Source organism: Delphinapterus leucas, chromosome 6, assembly GCF_059928025.1.
Source record: "Delphinapterus leucas isolate spDelLeu-1000000601 "Yukka" chromosome 6, BTC_Dleu_Yukka2, whole genome shotgun sequence".
Taxonomy (NCBI): domain Eukaryota; kingdom Metazoa; phylum Chordata; class Mammalia; order Artiodactyla; family Monodontidae; genus Delphinapterus; species Delphinapterus leucas.
The window spans coordinates 113870219-113882513 of record NC_143134.1 but is presented as its reverse complement, the minus strand read 5'-3'; the positions used below and the strand labels follow the sequence as shown (position 1 = coordinate 113882513).

The 12295-nt window shown below is 41.4% G+C and overlaps 1 protein-coding gene across 1 annotated transcript in view; it reads left to right on the top strand.

Annotated features, from left to right (window-relative positions):
- Positions 1–309: 309 nt before the first annotated feature.
- The window catches only part of DENND1A (DENN domain containing 1A), a 530720-nt gene continuing 518734 nt past the window's right edge, over positions 310–12295 (top strand). Inside the window, exon 1 of the mRNA XM_030761610.2 lies at positions 310–427. Coding sequence (XP_030617470.1) covers positions 411–427 — 17 coding nt within the window. The 5' untranslated portion in view covers positions 310–410. The remainder of the gene's footprint in view (positions 428–12295) is intronic.

The window sequence follows — 12295 nt, the reverse complement described above, 5'->3', positions numbered from 1 at the left end:
GGGAGGGGAGGTCTTTAGGGTCCTGCGCCCGGAGAGCATCACGCACCGAGCTCCATGAGTCCACCGCCCTCACGCGGCACTGCCTCCCGCTAGCGGACTACACTTCCCGGCAGCCCCCACGGGCGGCGGCGGTGCGGGCGGGAGGGGGCGGCGGTGTGAGAGGCGGAGGGGGCGGCGCGCGCCGGGCACGCGCGCGCCGGCGACCATGGCGTTCGCCGGGCTGAAGCGAGTGCATTAACCCCGGGAGGCGGCGGTGGCGGCGGGGGAGCGAGCCTCGAGCGGGCGGGCCCCAGCCTGAGGGAAGGGAGGAAGGGGCGGGGAGAGCGCCGGAGGGAGGCCGGTCGGCCGCGGGCGGGCGGGCAGCGCAGCGCCGAGCGGGGCCCGCGGGCCCATGAGGAGGCCCGGGGACCATGGGCTCCAGGATCAAGTGAGTGCAGCCGGGCCGGGCGGAGCCGGGCCGGGCGAGGGGCGGCGAGGCCGGGCAAGGGCTGCAGGGCAAGGGCTGCAGGCCTCGGGCCGCGCGGGGGACTTGTTGCCGGGGCCCAAGGGGCTCCCCGCGTGACGCCGGCACGCGGGGAGGGGGACGGTTGCCATGACGATCCAGGGAGGCGCGGGGGCGGGGTGGAAGGGCGCTGGTGGTCAGTTGTTCCCTCCTCACCTGAGGGCGGGAACAGCTGAGATTACAAGGTGGCCCCCTCCCCGGGGTTACAGAGAGCCTCTGAAAACGGTCACACAACTGTTGGGGGGAGGGCGAGAAATCTCTAGAAGCAACTCCCCAAATGGGTGTTTGGGGCGCCCCTGAGAGTCGGGCAGGTCCTGGCTGCTTAAGGCCTGCGGGCCCCCATAAAAGTCGCGTGAGATTTTCAGAGGGAGGGGCCACTCAAGGACTGAAGGTCTGGATGGCCCGGGGAGGAAGGCCCTTTTCTCTCTGCTCCTGTGTCCCCCTTCTATCTATGCAAGTCTCCCCACAGCGAGTGCCAAAAGCTGTGAGGGAAGATACCTCTGTGCTGTAACCGAGCACCTGATCTTGATAATCGTTGGAAAGGTTTTGTAATTCAATCTGGCAAATTCCCTCACTCATTCATTCATCTGGAGTCCCTGGTGAGGGGTTAGTTTTCTCCGGAAAATGTTGATACATCTGACTTGGGAACCCATTGAAACATTATTGCCCTCTTTCTAGACCTAGAAGTTGACTTTGGAAAGTGCAACTTTTATGCAGTCCCATTTGGGTGTGTTGGTTTGGACTCTATCTCCCCTCCCAGCCAGGTCCTCTTTTGGCCTCTCCCTTCCTCAGTTCCAGAACATGAGATGCCTTATCTCTAATCACTAACAAATGTTCACTTTTTCTATATGAGTAATAGAATTGTTTAACGGCACTTAAAAACCCTGTTAGCAGCACAGGCTTTTCCTTAAAACAGCTTTCATAGGATACTTTAAAACCGCTTATAAGAAAGTCTGAGACATGTGTTTACTTCAGCATTTTGAGAATTATGCTAGGGAAGTTTGAAAGGGGAAGGGCCTTATGAGTGAAATCTAATAATTATTCAAGCATTGCATCTCTTGTCCCGTCAATGTCCATGCAGTGTTTCCTTTGCCCAGCCTTGTAGACCCCTGACCGGCTTAGGCCTCCATTCACAAAATGTATTTTAACAGGCTGCAGCCGCCCGGAGACTAGAAAAGTTTGCTGATGATAATGAAAATGGAAGAGTTGGATGAGTACACTGTTAATTCTTGATTTTTGTGGAAATGAGAGGAAAAAGAAGCATGCTCCAAATAAGAGCTTAAGAAGCTTGGGAGGTAAAAAGACGTAGCGTGTGAAGCATTGGGATTAAAGAGGCACTCCAAGTTTAGCTCCTGCTTCCAAGTAAGAGTTGTAAACTTGGGATTTCAATAGCACTTAGAAACACTTCACAAAAGCCACCATAGAGTTGCGGAGTATACTTGTGAGGATGCTTACCTTTCTTGTTACAGAGAAGTTCAGAAACTTGCCAGATGTGGGGCAAGTCCGTGTCAGAATCAGCATGAAAATCCAACAAGTGGAAGGAAGTTCAGATGACTAGGCATCAGGTCTCTGTCTTGCTTTTGAACGTTGCAGGTTGGCAAATACGTACCTTAAGAGTGTTTTGTGGAGCCCATCTATTTATCTCAGCGCTTGGGCAAGAGAACTTATACTAATGCATGAAATTCTGTTAAGCAAATTAGTATAAGGAATAGCCCTTTTGATCTTGAAACTAGACTGCTCGGTGATAAAAACTTAGACATGGGAATTATGTTAGCTTGTGGTGAGGCTGAAAGAGTATGAAGAGAGAAATTATGAGAAGTAGTTGTGATTTATGGTGACTGTTGACTATGTAGCTTCAGCCTGCAGGTAGGAATGAGGATGGACAGGTGGTGAGGAAGCCATCTTCTTCTTAGGCGCTGCCTTAATTTTGGGGGGAAACAGGGCTTTGATTACTGCTGACCGTCTGTTCCATCCTGATAGGAAAGAACAGACTGAGCTCAAGGTGTTCACCCGGCTGAGGTGTAGTCTAAGTGTGCAGGCTCTATTTTGTAGGACAGTCTTGGGGGTGGGGGAGGAGAGCATGGGGTGCCCCTCTGAGCAGGAGAGCGCCCTGGCCGCCTGTGCTTTCTCTCCTCATCTCTGATATTGTGTGGTCCAGTCACGCTAACAATGTGGAATCAGATTTGGATTCCTATTCCGGTTCTTTTGTCTGCTGACTCGGAAACTTTGTACAGACTTGGTACAAATACCTCTTTCTGCCTCAGTTGCTCTGAGGGTAAAATGGGGAAGACTATATGTTGCAGGGTCATTATGCGCAATAAACACAGTATCAACATGACTGCTGGGCCCATATTAAAAAGTCGGTAATTGTTAGTTTCTTTTACACCTTCTCTATCAAAAGACTAAGAAAACTGTTATATTTTATACCAGAAATGTCAGAGAACTGTGAGTTTCAGGTAATGGAGAAAAAGGTTTTGATGATCCAGGAATTACACTGAACATGCAGAGCAGGACTCAACATTCGCTCATTAAAACATAAAAATTGATTAAAAACAGTACTCTGCGTAATTGTGAAGCTGGTCTGTTATGTGATCAGTAGTAAAGCAGGTGAGTTGCTAGGCACAGGTGTTGAGGTTCAGTGCTTGTTCAGACTTTCCTTTTAAGCTAAGGCTGGTTGAACACAGTCTCTGTGTCAGGCATGGTGGTAGTGCTTTATGTGAACCATTTTATCAAATCCTCACAACTGTCCTGTGATGTAGCTACTGTTGGCTACATTTTTCAAATGGGAGAATGGGGGTTTATAGGCCTTAGATCAGATGCCATCCTGAGGAATCCTACCCTGATGACAGTGCCCTGCCCCCACCCCTCCTCAGCCTAGACCAGGTGTCCTTCATCCGTGCCCCCTCTTCCCCCACCTAGGCCAGGTGTCCTTCATCCGTGCCCCCTCGTCCCCAGCCTAGGCCAGGTGTCCTTCATCTGTGGACCCTCTCCCCCCACCTAGGCCAGGTGTCCTTCGTCTGTTTCTGTGGCTCCCTGTGTTTATCACTGTCATAGCACTAAATCCAGTTCCTTGTGTGTCTCCTATACTAAGCCCAACATAAACTTCTTGACAGCAGGGACCGTCTTATTTGTCTTTTGAGTTCCCTGTGTCAAACCCAGTACCTGACACATAATGCTGTTTAGGAAGAGTTTATGGAATGCTTTTAAGAAATATGTTAGGATCTGAATTAAGTTCCTAACTAAAGGCTCTGGGTTGAATGTACATAGAGCTAAAAAATAACAGTTTGCTATTTGAACTCTTGAGGAGGAAGAGTGTTTAAGTGTTAAGTTTTTAAGCCAAATTGCCCTGGTCTAGGCAGCAGTTCCTTATTTTTTTCTGAAGAGCGTTTAGTTCATGTTCATTTTAATAAAGGAAACTTGTCTTGCCTCAGACCAAACATCTACTTGACAAAGGAAAGAAAAGGTCACCAGTATGCAGGTAGCACTCTGGAAAGCTCCTAAACCTTAAACCTGAGCAGACATTTATTTGTCTAGAGAGATAAAAGGAGCAATGGTAACTGGCAGTCTTCAACAGGTGTGTTTAAATCTTATTTAGTGTTTGAGTGATCCCAGTGGACTGGAATGTGGTTAATATGAAGCAACTTAACTGATAATGTAGACACACAGCAGGAAACTGTGGCAGTTTAATATTGCTTGTGGTGACATCCTAGAAATTGTTTCCAGGCACCAAGGACGGGAAGTGGATTGTAAGTAATTGAAGGAAGTATTCTAAGTGAGTTTGAAGAAACCTGACATTTATGGACTTGGAAAGAAGCATACTCAAAGATATGAAGGCATACAGACAGGACAGGGCAGCTGATTGGGCTTTGTGGTGGTGGTTATTCTGCATTATCCTGTATACCTGTCTTCAGTACTATGTTATGTGCCCTGTAGTATGCTAAGTACTAGGGACACAAAAATGAAAAGATTTTGCTTTAAGGCTCTCCAAAGTAGTAGTGAGACAGGAGTGTAAAACAAAACCAACTCCCTCCAAGTCCCCTCCGCACCAGGAAACCTGAGTGTCGGACAGTAAGATCATTGCTATAGTGGAGATGGAGCCCGTGATGAATAGGTGAATAAGTGAAGGAGAGACTGTCTCCTAAGGAGGGCTTCCAAAGAAAGAATGCTTCATCAAGATGATGTTTCAGTTGAGACAGGAGAGATGAGTAAGGGTGTGAAAGGGGTAAGAATGGTGGCAGAGGGAGTAGAAGCCATGGCGATGGCTGTGGTGATCATGGTAGTGACAGTGGTGGTGGCAGTAGTGGTAGTAGTCTCAATAGAGGGTGCAGTATGTGTGAAGACAGGACACATTAGGGAAATAAAAATGTTAATTACCACCTAATAAGACACTAAAATGCCAGGAATTGTTAGACATTGGGAGTTAATGGGAATAATATTTATTCCTACTTTCATGGAGTTTACAATCTGGTGGACCTGACAGATTAAAAAAAATCAGTTCACGTAAAGCTACCTGGATGTGCTATAAACACAAGATGCTGAGAGAGGATGGTGGGAGTGGCTGTCCTATTTTAGATAAAAGTAGTGAGGGAGGGCTTACTGTGGAGATGACATTTGAGCTGAGACTTAAAGGATGAGAAGTCATTTGCCCTGTAAAGAAACTCACAAGACTTCATTCCAGGCAGGGTGGGGCTTACCTGAGGCCTGGAGGCAAGAAAACCCTAGAGGGATTCCAGGAACTGATAGTGGGTTTGGGTAGTGACTGATGGCTGGGAGGCTGGGGTGAGGTCAGAGAGACTGGGGCCCTGAGCAGGGCCTTGTAGGCTGTGGTAATCTGCAAACAACTTTATTAAATAAACCGTAGTATAACACTTATTCTTTTACAGTATATAATTAAATGGTTTTCAGTATACTCCAAATACCACTATCCAAATCCAGAACATTTTCATCACTCCAGAAAGAAACCCCATACCCATTAGTGGTCACTCCCCATTCCCCCCAAACCTTCTCAGCCATAGGCAAGCACTAACCTACTTATTGTTGCTATAGATTTTTCAATTCTGGGCATTTCATATAAATGGAATCATATAAAATATAATCCTTTGTCTTTCCCTGAACGTAATGGTTCCCAAGTTTATTAATGATATAGCATATATGAGCATTTCATTACTTTTTATCATTGAATAATATTTCATTGTATGGTTAAACCACATTTTATTCATCCATTCATCAGTTGTTAGGTATTTGGGTTGTTTCCACTTTTTCACTGTTAGGAATAATGCCGATGTGGACGTTTTGTTTGGACATATGTTTTCATTTCTCTTGGGTATATACCTAGGAGTGGAATTGCTAGATCATATGGTAACCCTTTTTAAGGAACTGTTAAACTGTTTTCCAAAGCAATTGCACCACTTTGTGTAAAGTGATATCTCATTGTGGTTATGATTTGGTCCACATGAGTTGTGTAGAAAACGAAAGATCAGAGTAGACAGAGATAGGCTCTCAGAAGAGGGTGAAACTGGAACTGAAAGAAAAGTGAGATTTCGAGAAGGGAGGAGGGATTTCTGGGGGAAGAACAGCGGAAGTTTTATGACTTGGAAATGGGGATAAGCCCATCATTGTTTTCTGATACAGAGAAGCAGCCTTGGCTTTTTAAGATTGCTCTGCTCCAGGCTTTTTCTGGATAGCCCATTAAAAGATTCCATTACCAAAATGCACCACAGGCTGGCTTCTTCTTGAGGCCTGTTGTGTAGCACAACTGACATATCTTCCTTCTGTGGGATAAGACTAGGGAGTTGAAATGTGACTTCCTTTCCAGCGCCGTCCGCTGCCTCTTTTTCCTCTTTCCACCACGGTGCTCCCCTCCCAGTCTCCATAGAAGAGAGTACAAAGACTTGGGGTGGTGGAACAGAAGTCTTGCTGGAGACTGAGCTCCCCATTATTAGTACCCAGAAGCAGTCCCTTGAATTTTCATGACTTTTCTGGAAAATGTTTTGCTGCAACTCCATCATTCTAATTTGAGTCATTGCAGTCAACTTGGAGGGGTTTGCACAGCAGATAGGAAGGTTGAAACAGGGAAGATAAAAACCTGGAGTATTGCTGTAGGAAAACATGTTTTTATTCACACTGTTAAATCTCTGTGTAAGTTCCCGGCTAGAATTCTTGTGAGTTGCAAAGGTTCAGCCTTTTACCTGGCCCTAGGGGGAACTATTCTCTGGATTTGAAACATCCTTTTTGCTTAAAAGGATTTTGTTCTAAAATGGAAAGATAAACAAGGAAGTAAACCAAAGGAAACAAAGTTGGTCTCCTCTACTTTAATTGAAAAACCAAAGGAAACAAAGCAAAGTTGGTCTCCTCTACTTTAATTGAAATCCATACCCATTCTTTCTAAGTATTTCTAAGTATGGACTTGAAAAGGAGCCAAATAAAGGAAGTAACAAAATATATGTTCAAAATATATGAGTTCTTATAGAAAAGGTAGGTTACATCCCAAAAGTTTATTTGTAATTTGGTTATGGCAGTTAGAATATATTTTTGGGATTTCCTTGGTGGTCCAGTGGTTAAGACTCCACGCTTCTAATGCAGGGGGCACAGTTTCGATCCCTGGTTGGGGAACTAAGACACCACGTGCAGCACGGTGCAGCCAAAACCAAACCAAAACAAACAAACAAAATGTATTTTTCTCTTAGAGATACTGTTATGTATGTCAGCCATAAGGACATTCCAGATGAAAGGAACTGTGTGTGTAAAAGAGATAGGGAGATTACAGGTATAGCTGAAATACAGAATATGTGGGAGAAGATTATAGGTGTTGAAGTTGAAAAAGCAGGTTTGTGCTACTGGGATCTCATGGCATTGAAGGATTGAGTTGGGAATGTAGTATGATGAGACTTGGGTTTTTAGGAAGATTACTCGGGCAGCAGTAGTTTAGGATAGTGATATCTCTGGGTTGTGCAGCATGATCCGTGGGGGTGTGAAAAAAAAAATATTAGAACCTATATTTGTTTCTATATCAATCTTCAAAATTTGTTTTTTCTAATAATATACTATAGATGAGTGTAGTAAGACATTCTTATAATTTATAAATAAAAATACATATATCAGATGTATGCTCAAATTTTTTTACTGATAGGGAGGAATGTGTGCAAAAAGTTGGAGACCACTGGTTTATGGAAGTGTTTATACTGCAGAAGATCAAGGTCCAAAGTGAGGCTTTAGTTTCCAAAAGAAAAAGGACGACTTTGAGAGAGTTTAGGGAGAATTGACAAGACCTGGTGGCAAATTACATGTAAGAGGTGAGAGAAGAATCAAAGATGACTTGCCAAGGTTAGCAAAGTTATATTATAAATGAGTGTTTGGAAGGTGAGGACTGGTTATATAATGTGTTTGCTTTTCTGAGGAAAAGTGAAAAGTTATAATTGGGAGAAGGCATTTTAGTCTGTGGTGAGAAAGGAAGAAATCTTTAAGGGTGCCGTAGTGAATGTGCTTGGTTAGATGAGTAAGATTTCAAGTGGGCTGGGCCAAGTTGCTGAGGGGAAATTTGTCCACGTTAGATTTAGGAAGAGAAAAAATAAACTTCTGAACTCACTTTAGCCACAGGAAAGGTTTCAGGGATGTTACATTGATCTCGCCTAGACTATGAATAAATAGGAGGAAGGAAACCAATCTAGAGAAAGATGCTGTTTGACTTCAAGCAAACAGTTCTTGTACTCCAGGGCGTGAGAGGAGCGAGGGGGATGTGGGCCTCGGAGATGCTAGGGTTTGAGTCCCCACAAACACGCACGATCCCCATCTGAGTTCTAAGTTTCTGAGCCTCAGTTTTTTAATTTATAAAAGGAAGCTAATAAATTAACCTCTAGTGTTGTTGTGAGGATTAAAAGCAACCTTATGTCTAGCCCTCAGCAGAAAAATGACTGTTTAGTAAATGGCAGCTGTCATTAATATTGTTTGGAGTGGATGGGACACTCTTGTCTGAAGAACCTAGGGTTAAAAAAAAAAGTCAAAAGAAAGCAAGTGTTCCTTTTTATAGTTGTTGTTTTTTTTTTTTTTAAAAAGACGAAGTATTTGCTTTTTCTCTGTGAGTATGTTAGGATGATGTGTTGTATATTTTACTGAATTTATTGGAAGGTTTGTGATCCTGGTATGTGCAAAGCACTATTTCTCTTACTGGTTGGGAGAAAAGAAGCTTAAAGTCTACTAAGAGAGATAAGATGAGCATGTAAATAATTAAAATGATAATAGCATTTAAGAATATTTTATGCCTCCTCTTTCACCAATAACTAAAAATTTTATTCAGTTTTAGAAAAGATTTACCCCATTTATATTTATCTGCTTAGCTGGTATCAGTGTTCACTTCTTGTCTTTTTAATATAACTTCATTCCTTTTTTTCTGAGTGCTAAAATTATTCAAATTTTTTATTTTGGAAAAATTTAAACATTATAATAGTAGAGAGAATAGTATAATGAGCCCCCAAATGCCCATCACTCAGTTTCAGCACTTACTAATTTATGGCTTTCTTAGTTCCCATTTATAGATAACTGACCATAACGCTCCTCTGCCTCCTAGTCCTAGATTATTCTGAAGTAAAGTATGTCTGGTTATCTCTTTTTGATCCATTAATTTATTAGGGGCTATAAAATGGTGATATTTTATTTCCATCATTTCTTCTTGATATTAGCTAGAATACTTCTGTAAAGAAAAACTTCTTCATATCAACTGTTTGGTTACCCTAAGGTACAGTTCATATAGGAAAGGCAGAATAAATATTTGATTCAGTTTATTCATTTTTCAGACTGAGTTAGTTTCCTAGCATTTTCCCAAGGTGACTGATTCTTTTCTTTCTGTCACGTGAAACGCATAGATTTAAACCTGTTTGCTATATTTCACTCTACTGTAGTTATCCTCATTGATGTTAATTTGCCCTATCTTTGTCTAGTGGAAGCTTCTTTAAGTTAATTTCTAGAGTCCTTTTGACAGAATCTCAGTAGTTTTTAGTAGCTCCCTTGCCTTTTGGTATGATGAGATGTTGCAGACTCATCTTGCATGTTTCCTGCTCCAGACCTGTTTTCTGCTGTTCCTCTAAGGAGTCTTGCTTCCTTTTGGTGGGAAATGGTGTTAGAGATTAGAGTCTGGGTTTTAGAACTTTTTTTTTTTTTTTTTTGCTACTAGGTTATTTCTAGTAGCAAATATTATTATTTGCTACTAGGTTATTTCTAGTAGCAAATATTATTTGCTACTAGGTTATTTCTAGTAGCAAATATTATTATTTGCTACTAGAAATAACCTAGTAGCATTATTTCTAGGCTTCTCCAGGGGTCAGAACTAGGAAGAGTGTGTGTGTGTGTCTGTGTGTTTAAGGTAACTACATCACATGTTCACATTGGTATTTACAATTCAAGACCATAGCATTTTAATTTAACCTCATTATTCTTACATCTGAATCTCTTACCACTCATGTCGAAAGTCCTGATTTCCAGTGACACCAACAGAAGTACTCTTTTTGCTTTATCCCACAATATCCAAAAACTCAACAGCAATACCAACATTACCACCAATAATATGTACTGAAAACAGGTTTTTGGTTTTTTTTTTTCAATTTGGCGATTCTTTTTGTCCTTAGAGTATATCACATTAGGAATATATGGTAGTTACTGTTTTAAAACTAGAAATAGTTTCTCTGTGGTTGTGTCACCAACTCAATTCATAGTGTTTTTTTTTTCTCTTTCAATCTTTTGGGATTTCTTTTTAAAAATAATTTTGTTTTATAATTATATAAAAAACTTCTATGGTTTCAAAGCCAAATCTACAAAAAAGGTATATTCAGAAAAGTCTAACTTCTATCCTTCCCACACCACCCTGTTTCTTCCCTCCTCTGTAGGTAACTAGTTTAAAAATTTTTTTTTCATTTTTAATTTCATTAGAAAAAAGTAAACACGTAAGTATATTCATACTTCCCCTCACCAACCCTTCAGAGAAATGATAGCATTCTGTGTGCACTTTTCTCCTTTACTTTTCTCATTTTATACCCTCTAAAGAGATCACTTGTAGTAGTACATATAGGTCATCCTTATTCTCTGTAGCGACAGCATAGTACTCCATTGGATGGATGGTCCATGGGTTATTCAACCAATCTCATGCTGATGGTCATTTAGGTTGCTTCCAGTGTTATATGATGCTATAATGAATAGTCTTGTGTATCTGCCTTTTTTGTATTTATACCATTATACCATTGGGATAGATTTTTAGAAGTGGGATTGCTGGGTCATAGAGTAAATTTATATGTAATTTCACTTTAGTAAAATTGTAAAATAGTAAAGTAAAATTTTACTATAGTGAAAAGTGTCAGATTCTCCTCCACACAGGTTGAGCCAGTTCATATACCCATATATGATAGTGCCTTGTTGCCTTACAGCTTCACCAACAGAATGTGTTTGTCAAACGTTAAAAATTATTTTAGTCAAAGCTATAAATGCACGTGTTAACAAATCAAATAGTTGTAAGAGCTCATGATGAAGAGCAGTAATTCTCTACCCTACCCCACACTCCTTCAGGAACAGCCTCTACTAACTGATTTTATTTTCAGTTCTTCTGGTGGTTAACCTATAACCCTTAGATACATCTCTGTCTCTTAATTTAATTAACTTTAGACAGTATTTGTTGATACCCTGAAACGAAAGATGATGAGTACCTTTATAATACTTCTCTCTTTCCTCTTCCACTGTTTTATTTTGAATTTTTGAATTTTATTTTATTTATTTTTTTATACAGCAGGTTCTTATTAGTTATCCATTTTATACATATTAGTGTATGCATGTCAATCTCAATCTCCCAATTCATCACAACACCACCACCACCTCCCTGCCACTTTCCCACCTTGGTGTCCATACGCTTGTTCTCTACATCTGTGTCTCTATTTCTGCCCTGCAAACCAGTTCACCTGTACCATTTTTCTAGGTTCCACATATATGCGCTAATATACGATATTTGTTTTTCTCTTTCTGACTTACTTCACTATATGACGGTCTCTAGATCCATCCACTTCTCTACAAATGACCCAATTTCGTTCCTTTCTATGGCTGAGTAATATTCCATTGTATATATGTACCACATCTTTATCCATTCGTCTGTCGATGGGCATTTATGTTGCTTCCATGACCTGGCTATTGTAAATAGTGCTGCAGTGAACATTGGGGTGCATGTGTCTTTTTGAATTATGGTTTTCTCTGGATATATGCCCAGTAGTGGAATTGCTGGGTCATATGGTAATTCTGATTTTAGTTTTTTTAAGGAACCTCCATACTGTTCTCCATAGTGGCTGTATCAATTTACATTCCCACCAACAATGCAATTTCTCCACACCCTCTCCAGTATTTGTTGTTTGTAGATTTTCTGATGATGCCCATTCTACCTGGTGTGAAGTGACACCTCACTGTAGTTTTGATCTGCATTTCTCTAATAATTAGTAATGTTGAGCAGCTTTTCATGTGCTTCTCGGCCATCTGTATGTCTTTGGAGAAATGTCTGTTTAGGCCTTCTGCCCATTTTTTGATTGGGTTTTTTTTTTTTTATAGTATTGAGCTGCATGAGCTGTTTATATATTTTGGAGATTAATCCTTTGTCCGTTGATTCGTTTGCAAATATTTTCTCCCATTGTGAGGGTTGTCTTTTCGTCTTGTTTATGGTTTCCTTTGCTGTGCAAAAGCTTTGAAGTTTCATTAGGTCCCATTTGTTTATTTTTGTCTTTATTTCCATTACTCTAAGAGGTGGATCAAAAAAGATCTTGCAGTGATTTATGT